The following is a 21,173-nucleotide window of genomic DNA, read 5'->3' as shown; positions in this document are numbered from 1 at the left end:
TTCCCGTTGCTAAAAACGGGCAGGTCTGCAGAAAATCAAACGGTGCCGTTCATGAAAACGGGAGCCTGGAGACGATCCATTATTCCTGGCAACATCCAGAACTAGAGAAGTAGAAGAGGCCTGGCCTGTATATCCCCAAACCCACAAATATTTACACGCATTCTTCAGCGCGTGCACCGCGCGCGACCCCAGGGCGCCCACCCGTCCCGCTGGCGGCGCCTCGCCCAGCGCCAGGGCCAACCCCGCGGGTCCCGCAGCCGCTCCCCGCCGGGGACACGCACCCGCCGCGCCGGGAGCCCTCGGGGGGCGCGGTGGGGGGCACACCGGCCTGCCACCCGCCTGGGGAGGGCAGGGACCGGCCGTTCTCCCGCCTGGCAACGCCGCATCCCACGCAAGCCCCCCGGTCACCGGTGGGTGCCCTGCGGGTCCTGTCCCCGGGCCGCTCCCCACGGGCAGACCCCGCTGCCTGCGGCCCCGCACCCCGGGAGCCCCGCGGGACGCGGCGGGGCGGGGTGCGACGCCCCCGGGCCCAGCCGGCGGCGGGGCCCGGAGCCCGCCCCCGCCGCCCGGCCCCGGCCGCGGCCCCTTCCCCGGGGCGGAGGGAGGGAGGCGGGGCCGGGCCGCGGCTCCGCGGGGCCGGGCCGCGCCGCGCGGGGCTGGCGGCGAGAGCGCGGTGCCGCCGGCGGCCGAGGAGCGACGGCGAGCGGCGGCGGCGGCAGCGGCAGCGGCAGGGGCTGCGCACCAGGGCCCGCGGCGGGGGCGCGCCCGGCCCCCGGCATGGCCCGGTAGTAGGCAGGGAGCGCCGCCCGCCCGCCCGCCCGCCGCGCCCGGCGGCAGCCCCCGCCGCGCCCCGTCCGTCCTATGTGACCCGCCCAGGCGCCAAGATGAAAGGTAGGGACGGGAGCGGGGCGCCCGCTCAGCCGCCCGCACACGTGCACCGCGCACCGGGCACCGCGCACCGCGCACCGGGCACCGCGCAGCGGCAGGGCAGGGTGCTGGCGGGGCGTGAGCGGGCAGGTTGCGGGAGGAGCGTGCAGGCAGGGAGCAGACGGCGGGCAGGGTGCAGGCAGGAGCTGTAGGATGCGGGCAGGGCAGGGTGCGGGCAGGATGCAGGCAGGGCACCCTGTGGCCGGGCTGCGGCAAGGGCAGCGCTCGGGCAGGGCGCAGGCAGGGCGGTATGCGGGCAGGGCCGGCATGCGGGCAGGGCCGGCGGGGCAGGGCGCGGGTCGCGGTGCGGGCAGGGCCGGCGGGTGCGGGCAGGGCCGGCGGGGCAGGGCGCGGGTCTCGGCGCGGCCGCGGTGCGGGCGGGGGCAGCCCCGGCCCCGCGCGGGGCGCTGGGCTCGCGGCTGGCGCTGGTCAGCCCCGGCCCGGGAGCGGGCGGCCGTGGGTCCCCCCGGCGTGTGTGCTCTCGCCGCAGCGTCTTGTCCCGGCACCCAACTTTTAATCTTTTATCTCCCCCTTCCCCGGCGGCCCGCGGAGAAGACTTTTATGTCTCCCTAATTTCTGTGTTTATTTTTTGCCAGCGTTTTGCGATGTTCTTGGTGTTGGATCTAAACATCTGGCAGTGATTAGGTGCCAGTAGAGGCTTAACCGGCTTGTGAAATGTATTTGGCATATTTCTCTTCAACATCCACCGACTGGAAAATATTTGGTCTTTGCTTTGCATCTGTTAAAACTGAAACTTTGTTTCTTTTCCTTTTTCTCTCCACCCCCCGCACCCCCCCCCCTACCCCCCACCTTTTTTTTTTTTTTTTTAAATGGGTGAAACATGCCACTTCTGCCGGTGGATTCCGTCCTACGAAGTTGTGACTGAGAGGTATTAAATAATACACTTTTAAAATCAAGTACAGAAGCAGATTGCCAAAGTGCTACACTCTAACCTAGTAAAGATGTATTGGGGGGGTGTGCAAGAAAGCCTTCTGTTTATGAAAATTGATAGCCTTACAGAAAAAGGCAGAGACTTTACACACTGGGGAATACTTACAATGAAAACATCAAAGGACGTTATGGAAAGTTTAGGAAGTAGTTGAAAGCTTGTGAGAGCTGAATCTAGTTTTTCTTCAGAGGCGAAAATAAACTTGAAGTGTGGAAGGAAAAAACCGTACGGATAAGGAAATTGCTTTTGGGCACCAGTGTTGTGCCTGTGCATGGATTGCAGAGTTTGATTCCAGATGCCAGGAGGCCAGTAAACATCATGATAGTTACACTTAGTTTCCAGAGTCTGGGACACCAAATGATGTGATTATTTATTCACTTGCCAGGGTAGCTGCCTGAAGGGAGGAGAAGCATTTTGGGGGGGGTTATTTTTGCAAGCCCACACACGCTATGTTAAGTTACTTCTGGCACTGTGACATGGTGTTTCTACAGGTCCATGCAACGTATTAAAAATAATCTATTTACAATGTTCTTTATTTATAGGGTACTTGTGCCAAAAGTTTTGTCATCAGCTTGTCATTATCAGCATAGAAGTAATGGCAGGAGCAAACCGAAACAACGGGGATCCAATAATATAAAGCCATGTCTGTTATCACTGAAAGCCTTATGCTCTATTTTTGTTGGGGTTGAGGCTGCCTCAGTTTGGGGGGTGGGGGGGGAAGACTGGATGCAGAGGACTGAGGACAGCAATATTGTATACTGTGACTTGCATCTCCTTCTTCTATTCTGCTTCCGTCACTCTTCTTTGCAAAGCGCAGAAGTGGCATTTGGAGGGAAGATGTTACTCCTGCTGGGAGCACATGTTGGTGCCCCACACTCCAGCGAGAGGGAGATGCTTTACCCTGGCTGCTAGTCCTTACCATTCAGTTTCCTTAAGAGTGATCACAGCAATCTTATTTCTTTCCCCCACAGAGTTACAGAAATCAGTAATAAAGCATGCGAAGAAGAACACTTAAATGACTGTACTGGTGGGAAGAGAAAAGAGAAACTTCAAACAAATCATCACATCACGTGCCATTGCCAGTGTTATGGAAGTCAGAGAGCCAAACCAAATTTTGACTCTGTGATTTCCTTTTCTGGGTACAGACATGGTTTTTCATATTTTCTCTTTAAACTTGATGGTAATGATAATTATAGGACTGTAGAACTTGGTGTAGTTACACATTTTTCTCAATAACAACAAAATGATCTGTTGATTGCAGCTGTCTCTATATCTACCCTCTCTGGAGAACGGAGGAATATCTAAATAATTACATCACTAAATATCTGTAAGGAACAAATTATATTTTCCATTGCTGGTATTCATAGTGTGTTATGTTTTAAATCAGTAAAACAAATTGAAGTTTATGTTTAATATGCTGGCAGTTTTATTTCCAGCAAACTACACAGAGCTCACAAACTTTGTGATCCGTTTTAGTAATAATTCATGTGATTTATAAGGGGACTTGACTGCTTTAGGGTCAGATGTATCTTCATCAAATGATACTTCTAAGTTGTAGTTAGTTATTGGGATACGAAGGAGTACTTGTTGCCTGGGAAACAAATGGAAACAGCTTCCTCATAGTCAAACACCACATGTTCAAAAGCCTTGGCCCTAATTTAAGACAGGGACAAGAGCTGTTAAAACTGAGAACTTCTTCCTATATATCTGTGATATATTTTGTAATTATTACTTTAAAGTGTATCTGTAACCACTGCTATTATCATGGCAGTGTTGATGATAAGTATTTGTGTGTGAAATGTGGGTCTTGTTTGGATAACAACTTGATAATGCTAATACTCAAAATTGGGCAATGACAATGCCAAGGTGGTCATTTTGGAACTGTTGCTCCAGGATGACAGAGAAGATCTTAATTGCGATACCCACGGTAGCTCAGCTGCTTCTTTCCCCTCCTCTTCCTTTCTGCCGTCACAGGCACCTTGCTATGTACTGCTTGTGTAGCGATTGTGCTGGAGGACGAAACATCTGGTGTCTTCTTGTGCTTGAGGACTGGAATGTGACTGAATACCCCTGTGCAGTTCCTCTCATGTAATAGAAAAGATGCACAGAGTGAAACGGTGGGACAGGTTGTGCTGTGTTCCACCGAAACCAGTGAAGCCAGCGCTGCCTCAGGAATGCTCTGGTCAAACACCCAGCTTTCTTAGCATCAATCAGTTTGCCTCAAAGAAAGCTCTATGTGCTTTGTGCAGTTTTCAGTATGTACAGTAAGTGGAGTTTTTATGGGATATACCAGTTTAGTTTGCCTTACACAGTGCACACTTAAACAGATCTTTAATGACGTGTCAGCCAGTGTTGCTAAAATCATCCCTTCTGGGTTTGAACTTGGAGCCTTTGATGTAATCTGCAGGTAAAGCCTCCATTTGCAAAAGCTGAGTGTGCATGCAAATTCAGTTGTTCCTGCTTGGCTTCTTTGAAAGGTCTTAAAATAAATAATCTATTTAGATGATATTTACCTTCTTGACAGGTTTTGTCTTTCCCTCTAACTGTTTTGATGCCACTACTATCTTTAAAGAATAAAGGAATAAATGTGCCGATTTTCTAATACTGAAGAAAAGTGTATATCTCTCTCTCTAATCTTTGTGTGCACAAAATCAAATGGACACTCATCTGTAAATAGGTCTTTTCTGGACAGAAGCTTCAAACTGCAGATTTCAAAAAAATCCAGTCCAGAGCACTTTGCAGAGGCCAGAAAGCATCTGAAAACTGAGGATTAGAAGTGGAGTGGTCCAGTAACCTTTACTTAGTCCAGTTATAACAGAGCTTATATGAATATAGTGACATAAACATGAAACATATGCAGGAGCTCTGAGTGGTGTGTGTTGGACATGTCACAGGACCCTACCACAGAAGTTCAAAGGCATGAGCAGTTATAATAAATTCGTGATACAACGCAGAACAAATCCTGAGCGTGCTACTATACAGTCAGTACGTATCCTGAATTGTTTGGTAGCACAGAGGATTTTAAACATATGGATGAGAAAGATGATCATGCGAGCGTGTGTCAAAGGATATTCTTACTAACAATATAGAGGAAAGCAGAGTGTTAGAAGCTGTGAAAATACAAGAGAAATCAGTTATTGCACAGGTGGAAATATTACTGTACAACTGCAGTGGATATTGAGCAGAATTAGCATATAAGCTATTTAAGCCAGAGGTATTTTTAGTAACAAGTTGTAATTGTTCATCTTCGCTTTCAATATTCTACTTTTCTCAGCCACGCTGGACTAAGAATAGCACCAGAGAACCTGTCCCTGTGAAGAATGCAGTTGTTTAAAATCTCCTGTAGCTCTTTCTCCTGCTACTTTGGATTACATGAATTTATTCTAGACTGATTTCGTGACAGCTGAGAGCAGAACAGAGCTCTTTTTTGTCACAACTGCTGAACGGTTTGCTTAGATCTGCACTCAAAGACCATTGTGCCCAGAGGTTCAAACACCTTTGCCCGCTAGCATAAGGAGGGAGGGCTAATCTTACAGAGAGAGCGAGCCGATCAGGCCTTGCAGAGGAAAACCAGAGTAAAATAAAGAAAGAGAGCTGGAAGAAATGTCAAGAATGAAAGCAGTTCAGTGCTGCGAAGGATGCATGCCCAGTTATCTTCAGCTTCACAAAACATTCCTTATTCTGAGGTTCTGTGTGTCAGAACAGTGATTCTCTCCTTCCAGCCCTCCCTCTGGGAAAGCAAAATAAAGACACTTTTTACCAAGCACTGAAAGTGAACCTGATCCTCCTCATAATGTGAGTGTGGTCTGTATGACTGAGGGAGCAGCCCAAGATGAATTGGCTTCAGAGTTTGACTGCTTCCACCTAAAACCACAGTCCCTTTCGGTGCATAAATTTGAGGTGAAGACTGGGACGTCGCTGGGGAACAAAGTGAATGAGTTATGGGATGTAATAAGAGACGTGTATTGTTAGGAATGTGTATGCCATTTTAATGCTGCTGTTAATTGCCTCCTCTGACATACAGACAGGGAGGCACAATTTTTCAGTGCACTAATGAGAACAGATCTGTTTGCTCTTAAATCATTACAACTGAAATATGTTTGCTCTTAAATCATTACAACTGAAATACGATATGATTTAAACTTTTAACTTCTGAGGTCAACCCTCTGCACCATGCAGCTGATCCTGACCCTAGTACCGTAGCAATGCTCTGTGGCACTTACTGGCTAACAAGTTTTGTTCAGGAAACACCTCTATTTGCTGTCTTCATTTCGTGCCTAAAAAGCAAAGCTAGATCATTGCTCTTACGCTGCTGGATTTATCTTCTTTCTTTTTTTCACATTCTTAATGTGAGCTCTCACATTTTTCGGGCATAGCAGTGGGGGAGTAGATTGAGACCAGAATATTAAAATGCACCCATTTGTCATGATTCTTGGTTTTGTTTGTCTTATGCATGTGTTAGGTGATGAGAGTCTTCAGTTATGTGTCAAGAGAGAATCTCTGGTCTGGAACCTTGCCTCTTGCTTTCTTGAGATACTGAAAGCAGATAAATTCCCAGACCAGCAGCCTGAAGGACAGAGGTGGGGAAAAGCTTCAGTCTCATTGCCATAATCCAGGCTCAAACGACATCCCAAAGGATGCTTTGGGATGTGGGCAGGTGGGCTGTCTTCTAGGACTGCCTCAGCTGAACCTCTGCCATGGCTCCCCTAAAGACCAGGTACTCTACAAATGCAGAATTCGTGTAACCCCTGTCCGAAGGAGATTACTTCATGACAAGTCAGACAAAGGACCGGGTGGAAAACATGGGCACAACACACACAGCCAGCAACAGTGACATTGTGAGTGTGACATGTCAGCTTGGGACCTCCTCAATAGAGAAGAGTTTTATATGAGGGAGGCCTTATCAAAACAGAAGCAGAGAGAAAGACTTGAATATGAAAAGGGGCTATAAGGAAAAAGTAGTGGAGAAAGGCAGAAGAGGAAGATGGGTGAAATGAGGTATTTTTGACGAGAGAGGGGAAGGAGAGCCCATTAGCACAAGCAGGAGACTCTCCAGAATAAAAGCTGTGGAAACCAATTAGAATGATGAAGTCATCAACATCTGATGTCCGCAGCTGCTTGCTGTGCTTCTGCTGGCTCGGTTTCACCTCTAGGTCAGCAATTTGAATGTAGACCGTTAACAGTGACCAGAAATGCATGTAAATCTGGTGGCTGCTCAAAAAGCTTTTGAAATGTGATATGAGAAAGATACTGGTGTTCACTGTTCTCATCTGTCTGAACAGTCGTTAATATTACAGAAACCTCACAAGTGGACAAGTTTTGCCTTTCTGTGAGAGGGCTGAGGGAGAGAGTGGGCAGAAGTAGCTTTTTGATGCTGCAAGCAGTCCCTCATGAAGGAGGTGTGCCTGCTACATGGTTCTGAGTGGAGTTCTGCATCCATGCAGGTTATGGGTTAAAGAGAGGAATATCATAATTTTTCAACTAATGGCCACAGCTTTTATCCAAATGGTACAAGTAAAAATTTGTCCTTGATAATATTAAAATGAATTTTACAGAGTTGCACTGGGATATAAATATGTAGTTCCCATTCAGTCAGTGGGAAAGGCAGGGCCCTAACTGTTAATGCTTTTTGAGAGAGTGATTTGTTTTAAAGGAAACTCTTACACTGTATGTCATTGTTACTACAAATTAATCTTAACAGTTCTGAGTTCCCAGTGTGGTACTTAGGGGTAAGTTCTAATGTACTGTAAATTGAGTTTTCAGGAGGATTATAGAGGAACTTCTAAAATCTGAGCTGAAACTCAGCATGACAATTTTCAGCCCGGATGCCTCATTCTCTCCTGAAATAGATTTCCCCAGATTTTGAAATGCAGTGTAGAATATTGGTGTCTTTTCTTAATTCGAGACTTCAAACAAAGTCTTTAAACAAGGACTTTAAACCCATGTTTACTGCACACAAAAGTTCTAGAAATGATTGGATACCACGTGCTTGCAGCCACCGTATGACCCGGCATCTCTAATGATGCTGAGTTCTAGTTTGCTTCATTAGTTAATTATGTTTGAAAGGCTGAGCGGGGTGTACTGTTAAAAGGTGACAGCTGGACATGTACATTAGGAGCTTTCTGTAACACCTTCCGTATGCCAACAATGACACCCACAAAAGGAAGGGGATAAAATGGAAACAATTTCCCTAAAATCACTGTGCACTGAAGGCTCCTCAAAGCTGGTGCTGTTCCAGAGAAGGTACCGAGTGGTGCAGTGGTTGTAGGCCCTGTGTAGCCCTGGGGCAGATTTGGCATCTCTTTTGGCTCCAGGCCAGCTCTTTCTTGCTTGACCTCAGAGTGACTCATAAGTGGTCCATGATTAATTTATTTAAGATTTAAGAACAAGAACTAGAAATTACACAGTTCTACTCCACAGATTTTTGCTTTGCCTCTAGCAAATTAATCAAATGAGAGTCTAATTTGTTTTAGATTAAATGAATTCCCTCTGTTCACTGTGTTAATACCCAGCTGAACTGCCTTTTTATAATTTCCAATCCCTTGAAGCATTGTACTGTAACTTATTTAACTCTACAACTGTATTTATTAGAGGTGTTGCAGTAATAATTTATAACTGGAGGGCAGGCAGAATTTGGCATTGCTTCTTGGTGAGGTGTGGATATTGCCAAAATATCTCAAAGCTTTGTTTTTGGACTAGAGCTCTGCTTTGTACTGACTCCCTAAAATATTTGATGTATTGCTGCTTTGCTACAGCGAGCCACTAATTTTTAGCGTTTTGCTGCAAGCTCCACGTGACAATCTGCTGTAGCCTCCAAGGAGACTCTTGTAAACCTGATGAAACAGTTGATCTCTGGTGGTCCTTCCCCTGCACGGTTAAATACAATTTGTTGCTCACATGTGTTTCTGTTCTGCCCAAAGTTCACCTTTTTTATGGTCCTGCCTTCTGCCAGAGCTCAATAGAAGTCAGTGGAATAAGAAATCACATTTTAACCAGCTCTTCGTGTTTCTTCATCTTTCTTATTCTGGATTCCTTATCTTTTGCCTCACAGCTGAGAGCTCGGTAGAACAGTTTGCAAACAGATTATGGCTGGGTTTTCCAGCGCTAAAGAGTTAATTCATCCGTCTGGCACATAACAACAGATTCTGCTTTATTGTGTGCTTCAAGGAGTCTGCCCCTTGTAATTTTTGCCCAGGAAAGTAAGCCTTGCCTATATAATCATGTATGTATGTAACGGAAATATTGCATTCATTCCAGTCCTCTTTGTAAGTGAGGAAGCCTGGATTTAAACTAAATAAAAATATTTCCAACGTATGGCTTTCACGATGTCAACAAAACCTTCTTACACCAGTTGCAGCCCCATTCAAGTGTATGGTCACTGCTGACGTAAAAATGCAAAATTTCCTTTTGTAATATCAGCCACCAGCGCTCAAAACTCATTAATGTCTTCCACTCTGATTTCTGGTAGATACTGCCTGTAAAAGCATAAGGCATAAAAACATGCTGGAGATTTTCTTACTATTTGCTTTCCTACTTGGTGTGTATTTTCTTAACCTCTGTAATTCATCACAAATCACAATTTAATAGTTTTCTCTAGAAAAGCTATTCCCTTTTCAATGAAAAATCGCATTCTCTTGTATTTTCCTGATTCAAAGATACCATGAAGCTTTGAGATTTTTGTAAAACTTGTGACAAAATGTCAATATTTTCAGCACTGGAACAAGGAGCTGAGGGCCAAGTTTCTGCCACCTTCGGTGAGCGCAATGCTGCCTGAAAGAGCAGGCTGGGGCACATCACCTTACCTTGGGACTTAAGTTTATAGGCTTGTTTGTCAACTTCATTTTTAATATTTCAAACACAGATTCCTTTTGCAGTAGGTCTTTCAACCCATCCTAATCTTTTTTTTCCCAAGGACCCAGTGCTATTCACTTCTGAACATTTAGCTTAATCTTGTTTTATTCATTTCTTCCTTCCATATTTATTTTCCTTAAGCATTAAGGATAACTTAATGCTTAAGCATTAAGCATAACTTACATTACAGTTAATATTGTAAAATACTATATTTAGACATGATTTGAGCAAATTTCCTGGTGACAGTTGTAACCAAAAGACTGCTAAGGTTAGTCTGTTAAATAATTTTAATAGACTTCCCCTAAAATATGTTGCTGCTTGTTGCTAGATCAACTCACAGGGATTAAATAAAGTTTTAGCTGATGTTTTAGATTTTAGTGAGCAGGTGAGCCAGGTCACCAGTTGACAAAACTGTCCTTGCCCATCTCCACTTGTTTGTTTCAAATGCCATAAGTATTCTTCAAAACGAGGAGATTAATGAATAATTCTAAAGTATTCAAAGCTTTTTTTAAAAAAAATCATCCCTAGCAAGCACATCGTGCAGTGTTGCAAATATTAAAAGGTATATATATAAAGTATGTAAGTGTGGATATAAATATATATTATGTATAATATATGTATATAAAGCCTATATCTATATATATACACACACTGCAAATATAGAAAAGTCCAAAGAAACAAAAATATGATTATAAATGTGTGGCCAGAGGGCCATGTCATTGGGTTAAGCATGGAAAAACAACCAACTAGGGAAGAGGCCGGCAGCCCAGGAAGAAGATCTTGAAGATGTGGTGCAGGGTGAAGGCACAGGATTTAGACACGGCCTGGCTGCATATGCCAGATAGGGATTGCCTAAGTCAGGTTACGCTCCTGAGAAACAAAGAGGCAATTGTATTACAGCCCTGATAGCTGCGGAGGGCAGGAAGCTAAGGGCTCTGGAGCTGATACCTTTCTTTTGTGCAGCGTTTTATCTTTTGTGCAAAAGGGGAAGATTTTTCCTGAATAGTTCACTGCTGGGATAAGAAGCTTGGTTGTTGACTGTTCATGGTTTATTAGTATTTATCATGTTTTGTTGGGTGCCCTTGTCTTCAGATAACATTTGGCACAATTGTGAGGGTTTGTTGGGTTTGGGTTTTTTAGAGATTTCTTTCTGCCTTCAAAACAGGGATGTGTTTGTTTTGCCTAAGGAGTGCCTACTGGTTCTTCCATTTCTTAAATGCACATCTGAGTAGGAGATCTAGCTTAAGGTATGGACAGAAGCACCACTGGCAGTGAGCATAATGTGTTACCTGGTGAAGAATAAGAGTTTTGAGCTGTTCTATCAAAAGTGCTGTCAGAGTAAAGGGTGACGTTCTGCAAAATGATGTGTTTAGTGTATTCCTTTGCTGCTTCAGGCAATGACTCCCTCAGACTTCTGTGCATGGCACATTGTAGGTCAGAAGAGGCGTAGGTCAGATTTCTTGCTGGACATACGCTCAAATGATTTAGGCTTTGTTGAGTCTGGATGCAGACTGTATCTTTCCTTCACCTTTGAATTCATTCTCCTAAGGCTCTGTTGTGGCCCAAGTTAGCTGCAGCACCAGTTAGCAGAGCAGCCTGTTCCTGTGCAGTAAGTCTGTGGACAACAAGGGTCTAACCAAGCACAGACCTCTCACTCCATCACATCTTTTTATCTGCTTTGAGCTTGCTTTTCCACCACCGCTCATTAAATGCTCCCTTCTGGTGAATCCCTTGACTGGCCTTTAAACTTCTGTTTCCTTCTCCCCTCCTGTCAGGGAAAGGTCTGGGTGGAGAGGTTGCAAGTGAGTCAGCTTCCTCAGTATCCCGTGCAGGAAGGGTGGCATGAGGTGGCAAGCAGCTGCTGAAGCTCCCTGGGGTGCCAAGCCTGCCGCCCCACCACTGCGATGCAAACCAACGCCCAGGAGTACTTGGGTTCTGGAGAGCAGGGGTTGCCGTCAGTCCTCACAGCGGTTTTCGCAGCGTGGAGCCAGGCTTGCCTGTGCGCCTCTGCTCGGGGGCGCAGCAAAGGCGATGTGGTTCCCCAGCGCAGCGGTGGGCTGCGAACCACTGGTCACCGCTTGGGAAGCTGTGTCCTAGGTCCTGCTTAAAGAGAGCCCTGTGGAGGCTTCCCCCAACATGAAGTCGTGCTTGTGGGAGGGGGAATGGTCTGCTTTGCTGCCCTGGGAAATAGGGAAGTGGGAGATGGGCAGCCTGGGCTGTGCTGCCCTCCTGGGCAGTCAGTCGCCTGGTGCAAAGGTGCTTAGGCAAGGCTCTTGCCTTCCTGACTCAGCAGAAAGAAGCTGAACACGCAAACACAAACATATAATTTTTTTTTAAAGAAGCCGTGGGTGTATTTCTTCTGCTGATGCCAGCCTTTTCCTTTGCTGCTGGAAGGAAGTGGACAGAAATTAAGCTTCTGACAAAATAAAATTGTGGTTATTAGCATTTTACTACTTGCTAGCTGGTGAAGATGAGAACAAAAGGCCTTAAATGTTTTTTGTTTTTCTCATCGGTTTATCAGGTCTGTTTCCTATTTTTTATTGGATCGTGCTTCTCCAGGCCAAGCTAGGGCCCATGGGAGGTGCTGGATGGACAGCCAGCTGTCCCCTGTGACCCCTCTCTCATTACTCGGCATAGCTCTGTGTAGCACTTTTGTGCAAGTGGCCCAGCTGGTGCATGTATAACCTGAGCCCGACTGCCTGGATGGCGCCAGCCAGTGGGCTGGAGCGAGTACCGTGAGCTGGGCAAGCCTGCCTCGGTGGCACACCGGTGACAATTGTAGTTGTCATCATGATGAGGGAACATGTCTGCTCTTGTATGTGCTTAGGTGGCCAAGTAGACCTCAGGATAGCTGCCAGGTGATAAAGCACTTCTAGTCTGGATTTCTGCTGGGGATACTGGTTGGAGGAAGGGCTCTGAACTGACATTTCTTCTCAGGGACAGAAGTGGGATATGGAGGGGAAGGTCAGTAACATGCCTTACAAATCGATTAAACATTCAAGTCCATTAATTTATGATCATGCTTCTGTAAAAACTTCTTCCCATCTTTTTCCAGTGGTAGTAGTAATAATCTGTTGCTGTGTCTTTCTTTCTTTCTCCAGACGATTTTGCAGAGGAGGAAGAGGTGCAGTCCTTTGGCTACAAGAGGTTTGGTAAGTGGTAGCAGGTCTTTTAGCTCACTCTTGCATAGTACGTAGGGTAAGTCAAATACTTGCCATGAAAACCTTGCTTGCCAACAGCATCAAACATCCAGGTACAGTCCTGTTATCCACTTCAGTGGATATCTGCCCAGAGGAAGGTGTGATTTTTAGACTTGGTTGATTTTCTTGGCAAACATAATGCTTCAGAAATAGCCCTGATGAGAAGCAACAGGTGGTTGGTTTCATTATTTGATCATTAGCATTACAAAAACAAAGCCCACACCTGAACAGAAATGCATGTGCTGGCTGTAAAAAAGGTCCGTGCCTCTTACGTGTCCTCTGCCCAGTTGGGCTTTCCTTCAGCCCACAGACTGATGTGCAGCAGGGTTTGTAGGTGTTCTCAAGAGTGGTGGTATGGGTCCTCCTGCAGGCTTGCAGAAGTTGTACTGCCAGCTGAGCCAGGACATATGCTGTGCTGCTCATGAAAAAAAAGAAGTAAAAGTATACAGTATGAATTCATTCTGATGTCCAAAATTATTAAAATGAGGGCAGTTGCTTTCTTTTCTTTTTCCACTTTCTTTCCTTTTATTTTGATGTTTGTTCACTGCTAATGGCCTTGTGGGAATAAGGCAGTACCATGCATCTCTGCACAGGGGTCGGCAGCCTTCGAGGCTCCTCTTTTCAAGGCTCTTGTGCTCTCTTTCCCTGAGGGAGATGTTTCAGTCTCTGCAGCCGACAGCTTTGCTTAGGCCAGGCTGACTCCTGTCCCTGCAGCCACAGGGAGGTGATGCAGTGGCCTCTGAGCTCCCACAGCACCAACTCTGTCTTGGAGCAGCCGAAGTGGCTCATCATCCAAGCTGCTAGCTGCCTTTTCAACTGTAAGCCATCAGGATGAAAGTTCACCTTATTTTTTCTCTCCTGGGAAAGTGGCTGCAACAGGAGTGACTTTCAACAATCCCACTTGGCAAGTGGATAGGAAAGACAGGCTGAAAATTAAAAATAAAAAATAAGTCAACAATTCCATCCGTCCCAAAAGGAGCAGGGGGAGGCAGCATAAGGAGAAACAGCGTTCGGGAGGTGGGGATCACATTCGCATGACCTCTGCTACCCCCTGAACTACTCCACCGCTCCCTGCTGTTGAGTTTTATTTTGGATAGGTCAGCCAACCACAGAGGCAGCATCTGTGGCTTGGAAAGTCCTGCCATAAGGCTGCACGCAGGGTTTTTTCCGACTTTTTTTTTTCTTTGTTCTGGATTACACCCTGGAATAGCAAAAAAGGAAAAAAATCTAGAGAAATGGGAATAAATGTTAACTGTTCATTTCTGTCAACTCCAGCTGAGTAAAAAGTATTGCGATTCATTAACGCATATAAAAATAACGTCCCTCTGTGTTGCCTATTACCTAGCTGTCCCTAGTCAGCATGCTCTTGCAGTGAACTGCAAAAGGTTTTAGCGAGCAGCAGGCACCCCACTATCCTTATTATCCCAATAGTAAGTGCATTGTTGTGACATAATGGGAATTTTGCGTCTTAACTTGCTTTCATTTCTTTCTTTCTCCTGAGTAATCTGGTGCTGCCAATGTGAGTTATTTCTCCCCTTAGAAATGCAAGGTTTATCTGAGCATTTCCAGAAATGCTTGTGCTGTTGCACTTGATGGGGCAGCAGAGAGGGAGAGAGAGAGGGTCAGCGGTCTGCCAGTGGCAGGAGGAGAAGGTTTCGCCACAAAAGGAGGAGACAGGGCAGTTCCACCCTTGGGAAACAACCATAAGTCCCTTCTCTTTCATGAAAACAACATTGCTGTGGTCAGGGAGGTGTCCCAGATGTCTGCATTTCAGAAGAAGAGCTGAACTAAAGGGGGAATGGGATCGTGAAGCCATAGTATTGGCACTGGTGAGAGCTGTATAATTCAGTAGTGTCCTGATCCAAGAAGACTTTGTCCATACTATTTTTAAGCCCAAACTTCCTCCCATACCCTCTTCCTCATCTTTCCCAGCAACTAGGCTGACCTGGTTTCCATACGTCCCTGCATCAGCATGCACACTCTTTGCCTGCAAGTGCTCATGCTTTTGTGGCCCCTAAAAGGGGTTATTTCCCCTTTGTCAGAAAACCTGACTTGGTGCCTTCCCATTTCTAGTCCCTGCTGCATTTCCAGGCAGCCTCTGAGCAACCTCTGGAGGGAGCGGGAAGGTGGCATGCACATCTTTTAAAACTCCAAATTCACTGGCCACTGTGTCAGCATTTTCAGTGAAGTGCCAGAGGTTGCTCTTGAGGCTGAAACGCAGCTGAGTAGCTCAAGCTCCTGCCTGACCAGTAGGAAATGTTATGCCTGCTCTCCCAGCTGGTGTTCCCTCTTGACCCTGCATCCTCTTTTGTAGCAGCAGGCGCTATGGGGGAAGCCCAAGGCAAGAATCAAGTTTTGTATCCAAACCCTTGGTAACAGGTCATTTTGAAAGGAGTCCTGTCCTGTCAGCTGGCTGGCGCTGTAGAAATCCCAGCACTGTTTGTGTACAGCCTGCAGGAATGGGCAGCGACAAAAGCAGCAGTGGGGTTTTTGTTTCAGGAGCCATGGTGTAAGAGCAGTTGTGTTAATATATTGTGTCTGGAGTAGTCCCTGTATGCCCCATGGGCATGAGACATAGTAGGGGGACTATTCCTCAACTGCCTTTGACTCCATCGTTTTGAAGTGTGAGGACTTGTTTGGAGCAAAACGTGCTCTGTGGCAGTGATGGCTAAAGCACGACTGGTTTGTAAAAAACATGGCTTGTGGTGAGTCAGTGCTGGCAGCTGGGAACATGTGTTGGTCAGCACTTGGCACGCAAAGCCTTGACCAAACTGCTTTCCTAGAGTTCAGCTGAAGAGTTTATTATTAGCTTCCTTGTTGCTGGAGCCTGTAGTTTGGTTCAAGGAAGGAAGAGATCTTCGGAGGGAGGGAGAGAGGCATTCTCCAACAATTCTCGTTTTGGGGAAGAAGCTTTTGAAAAGAGGACTGAATACGTGCTGTCCTGCACTGCTTCCCCTTTTTCTGAATCCTTCTGTCCCTCCTCCTCAGATAAGCTAATTTCAGAGAATTTATCATGCTACTTTATTTTTTAGCCAGGAGAACAGTAACTGCTCATATTAAGTATAACACACTAACATATTAAATAATAATAGATACAGATGCAGACAACTCCAAAATACTAGGAAAATACATACTGGCATTTTTTCTCTTTTGAGCTTGGGACAAATTTGCTGCAGGGGGTCAGGGAGGTTGAGGGAAGTGCTTTTTCCAGCTGAATGATGCTGTTTACTTCTTCTCAATGGATGCTACAGATGTGCAGGGTTGCTGCTAGAAGTGTGATGCTCAGCTGCAACGCCTCCAGATCGCTTCAGTGAAAAGGCAATGTGAGGAAGCATGTTTCTTATTACTGTTACTTCATCATCGGTCACTGCTCAGTCTGCTTTGAAGTTATCTGCTCCAGATAACAAGCTATGCCTCTCCACTGGGTTTCCTCTACCAGATTGCCACTGATGTTAACTCTTTCGTCAGCCATTGTCATTGGTTTGCAGCACCACACACAAACACCACTTTGGGAAAGAATGAATGAGGAAAGGCAAAACTTGCTTTTCAATGTTGCACACTTTTGGGATGCTCAATCTCAGGCTTGAGAGCTCAGACTCGTTTCTAAGTGGTTGATAGCAGGATGAGATCTCTTTGTGGCAGGGTTTTGACTCTTTTCTCTGAGATTCCAGCTCCAGGCATAGCAACAGGCAAGGGAATTGAAGGGAACTAATGGACTCTGAGGTGGCAGATCTGATCTTCCTAACTTGTGGCATTCCCAAGTATTAGATACAGAGATCATTGTGAATTCCTGTCTTTATGTTAACATTCTAGAACTTAAAACCTGCACTTTACTGAATACAGTATTTAATGTAGAAATTTCAATGTGAAATTATCCATTGCACAGTTTGAAGTTACAGTACAATATGGAACAGCTGAAAGCAAAGGAGATGGTCTTTGAAATGTTGTGAAGCACATTTGTAATTTTTTGAAAACAGGCTTTGAAGAAATGAGCTGAAAGCCCTGCTGATGAAGATAAGCCTCCCAAGGAATGAAAAGATAGGGCCAGTACACTATAGATAAGTAGAAGACTAAACAGCTTGTGTAAGATAATCAAGTACCCTTTGCCCTTGGCAAACACAAGCCAGAATTGGAGGCTGTAAGCCTGTCCTCCACAGTAGGACCCATCTTGGTCACCCCCATGCTCTAGGTTGTGAGTCAGGATCCTCCTCACCTTCACCTTCCCTTTTCCCTGCCATGGGGCTGCGCTATCGGTAGGGGACAGTCCCTCATGTCCCTGTGTATCTTCAGTGTGCACGGAGGCACTGGTCCTCTGATTTTCCCCACTCCCTGTAGGTCAACAGCTGACAGCAAAGGAGGGATAAAAAGTACTTAGGGGCCTGCTCAAGTAAGATAGGTACTTTTTGAGGTATCTTCCATAGGGTACGCAAGTGATGACTGGGTCAGGATGTCCCTTCTATGTGGTTATGACAATCTAGCTCCTGAGCATCATTCCAGCTGTAAGAATTAAATCGAGGAATTTCTGGACCACAAATGGATGCATCGTCCTGCCACGCAGTAGTGAAATCTACTATACTAAAAAGAGGTGAGAGGAGAAAAAGCCCTGGTTTAAAAACATTTGAAAAATATGATATTTTTTTCACCCTGATGAGTGGCTTGGGAGCAGCTGAACTAGATCTATTTAATAGCTGTTTTCTCACTATATATTTTTGTTTGTTTCTCACTATATATTTTGTTTGTAGTATTTTATACAGTGAGAATCTATATATTATTTTTCCACCATTGATAGGATACAACCGGGCAGTTTTAGGAGTGTAACAATTGATAAAAATCTTATGGATGGTTTACAGTGAAAAATGAAAACTTTGAGATAGAAAACTTTTTCAGAAAAGGATTTAAAAAATACTTTTTTTTTCTGTCTATAAAAAACAGTTCAAACATGATCATGGTAAGCATAACTTATGGCTTGGAATTTTGTGATAGTTCAGTAACAGCATTTGTTCATTAATGCTGCACAGACAGAATAATTTTAGTCCTTATCTCTGGATAAATCCAGGCCATTGTTCATATCTATAATAACATGCGCACAAAAAATGTCTGGCATCAGTCTGATGGTGTGCTATACCCACACAAACCTTAAGCCTCTAACAAAAAACAAAAAAATTCTAAGCTTTAGGAATTTGTCAGCTTTTCTTTATGGTTTGTAAATGACCAGTGAGGGAATTCAGGTGCCACAAGCCACATCCCTCCCTGGGCATTATATCACATGTATGCCTGCAGCGTGTAATCATATGGCTTAATAAAAAGTCATGGGGTTGCCGGTACTCACAAAGCCAGAGGAAAGTCAGGCGCATTGCTTCCAGTTCACTGATCTGGCCATATTTATCTGCTGAGGATTTTGCCTGCGTGCGTCCTGGGGTAATTAAATCCCCACTGAATGATGATGCCTGTACAGCTGTTCATTTTAGGCTGAGAAATTTCATTTAGAGTGATCCTTTTAATTGCCATGGCCAGTAAGGTGGGAGGAGGCCGAGCTTGCCCTCTCCTGGGGTGATCCCTGAGCAGCAGAGAGCCCAGTGCCCCCTGGGGGGACTGAGTTTGTGTTGGGACTTCAGTCTGGTGCCTCAGGGACTGCGTGCAGGGGACGATGACGACCACCTGTGTAAGGGTTTCTTTGTCTTTCTTTTCTTTTCTTTTCCAGTATGTACGCAGAGTACTGGGGCATTGGTAGGGAATTGAAGTCTCAATAAATAAATAAAGGCTGATGTGTGTGCAGTATTGCCATTGTAGAGGAATGTCAAGGTGTTCGTGAACTGTTAAGGTGGCTGCGTGCCACCAGCATGTCCCTCCTCAGCCAGCAGTTTCTGTTTCTTGCAACGTAAAAGGCATGGGGGATTAATGGATTATTGCTGATATATCCAAACCACAAATTGAAAACAACCAGTCTTCCTAAAGATGGATAATAGTTGGTGCATTCTGATAAATCCATCGGTGTCAGGCAGTAATAGTGAGATCCAAAAAGTTACCAAATCTGCATGTCCTGTGCTAACATATACAGGAGCTGTAAGAGCCATTCAGGTCTACAGGTTTGGAGCTGCCCCTCTCCAACTCATCCTGCTGTGCTTGGTTAAAGGCGCTTCTCCTTCTAATCCAGACCCATAAAGAGGCCTCTTAGCAGTGACATGGGGGCAAAGTAATTCCTGTGTGCTCTTAAGTAGGCAATCTATTTTCTCTTAGTTACGGGTTTCTTCTATCTAGTACAATTAAAATTCTTGACATGCTTCTTCATGTATTGCATTTGCATGCTTGGAGCAATACCTGTTTGATCAATCTGTCTTTTACAGAGGTGCATTGAAAGGCAGCATGGTTACCATTATGTGTGGATTTTGCTCTCTATTTTTCATTAGAACTATAAAGTAGATGTGTGGCCTGAAGAGCAGGTTGTATTTATGAATGGAATGAAAAACATTGGCTACACTGTAAGCAACACCTGGGGATTTTGTATTTATTTCCCTGTAAACTAGCTGGACAAGTAATGATGTTTGGCAACATCAGCTTGCTGCCAAAACACCTAGGCTCATTATGGGCTGTTCAACTTCATAACAAAATTACCTGTGAAATTAGTGTTTTGGAAAGAAACTAAGCGTTATATTTTCAGTTCTTGGTACCGTTATGTTTCCATGCAACAGAGTAACACAGGAAAACTGTGAGAGAAATGAAAATTTCAGATAAGAAGCCAGCACAAGAAGGAATTAAAAATAGTTGGAAATAGCTGTTAGTGGACTCTCCCAGTGTTGCTGTGGGATTGTAGCACACACCAGCATTACTCCTGAGCTCCTCTTAAGTTTTTTTCAAAATACAAGTTTGCACATGTAGCCAGCTGCTACTATACTCTGTTCTTTACTGAGTGCCATTAACTATAAGGTTGCTAGTGCTCAGGTGTGTTTAATTCATCTGTGGCTTTTCCATATCTACTTCAGAGTCATTCCCCATCAGAAAGCTGCTGTGCTTACTGCCAGCGACACAGACACACCGGTGTCTCGTGAGAAAAGCTGTCATCCCTGGAGGATGTGTTGTTAGATATTGCTTACACACACAAATAAAACACATACCTATTGGTTGCTGCTTACATCAGTATCCTAGATTCCTTTTATTCCTTGGAAGCTTCTTCAAAATGTCATGGAGCTCTTAACACCCATGTTAAGTGACATGGCAGAGTTGACATACCTGCACCTGATTCTGCAGGGCACTGAGCCCTTTGCAAAGACTTCTCAGCATCCCATTGAGTCAGGCCTGGGGACGTGCAGTCTGCATGAAGCAGTGCTGCTGCCATTACTTTGCCAGCACTTTATGAACAAGTATGCTAACAGTGAAGAGCTGTGTGTTTTAATTAGCGGCTACCAGCAAAAATAGTTGGTACAAGTTATCTTGACAGACTGTTGATAGGCACATGCACTACCTCATACATACAATAACTCCTTAGCTGTCAGACCAGGAAGCCTCTCATGCCTTTGGCTGCCTTGCTGAAAAGCTCTTGTAGTCATTCCTGCTTGCTGTATTTAAAGGAGCAGTTGTGTCTCCTGCTGTCCACTTCATCAGCATCCCACGGAAGGGGAAAGATCAAGTTAAATTCTTAGTATAGCATTTTGTCTCCTGAACTCTCAGAACCATCAGTTCAAAAGTGCCGTCATGTTTTGACATAAGATGTCATTTAATATTACATCAAGCTTCCCTGCCTCTGCGTGGCTGGTGCCTGGTTTCCCATGCTCCCAGGGGAGCTGCTGCAAGGAAGGTGTGAAACCTCACCAGCTTGGCCCAGACATGAACCCAGACCTGGACCTAGACATGGACCCAGACCCAGTGGTCTCTGCTGTCCCCCACCATCACACTCAGCAGCCCAGAGCCGGGCCAGTGTCCTGGGACAGGTGACACCACGAATGCAGTACATCATGTTGTTGTACTTGGCAAATTTATGCATGATTTTCAGGGAGAAAATGTTACATCTGAAGATTCACTTCCATGTGAAATCTGAATACAGGGCTTAGCATGGGAGTCATTTCACCTATTTTTAGTGACCCTAGACATCTACCTCTTTAAAGACACCCATCCTTAAAATGGCAGTAGCCAGGAGAGGCTAATGCTGTTTGAAGGGACTTCCATACTGAGAAAGAGCGTTATGCTTCTGGTCATTTTGAGTCACTACATAGAGATCTTCAACTCCAGATCTCTTTATTACGTCCTATATA

At 45.4% G+C, this 21,173-nt stretch overlaps 1 protein-coding gene across 1 annotated transcript in view; it reads left to right on the top strand.

Annotated features, from left to right (window-relative positions):
* Nucleotides 1–621: 621 nt before the first annotated feature.
* COLEC12 (collectin subfamily member 12) overlaps nt 622–21,173 on the top strand; it is a 102,125-nt gene continuing 81,573 nt past the window's right edge. The window contains exons 1-2 of the mRNA XM_055799703.1: nt 622–891; nt 12,829–12,879. Of these exons, the coding sequence (XP_055655678.1) occupies nt 885–891; nt 12,829–12,879 (58 nt within the window). The 5' untranslated portion in view covers nt 622–884. The remainder of the gene's footprint in view (nt 892–12,828; nt 12,880–21,173) is intronic.

The sequence above is a fragment of the Falco peregrinus genome, chromosome 3 (assembly GCF_023634155.1).
Source record: "Falco peregrinus isolate bFalPer1 chromosome 3, bFalPer1.pri, whole genome shotgun sequence".
In the NCBI taxonomy this organism is placed as follows: Eukaryota; Metazoa; Chordata; class Aves; order Falconiformes; family Falconidae; genus Falco; species Falco peregrinus.
Note: the sequence above shows the minus strand (reverse complement) of the source record. Positions and strands in the feature narration are given on the sequence as shown.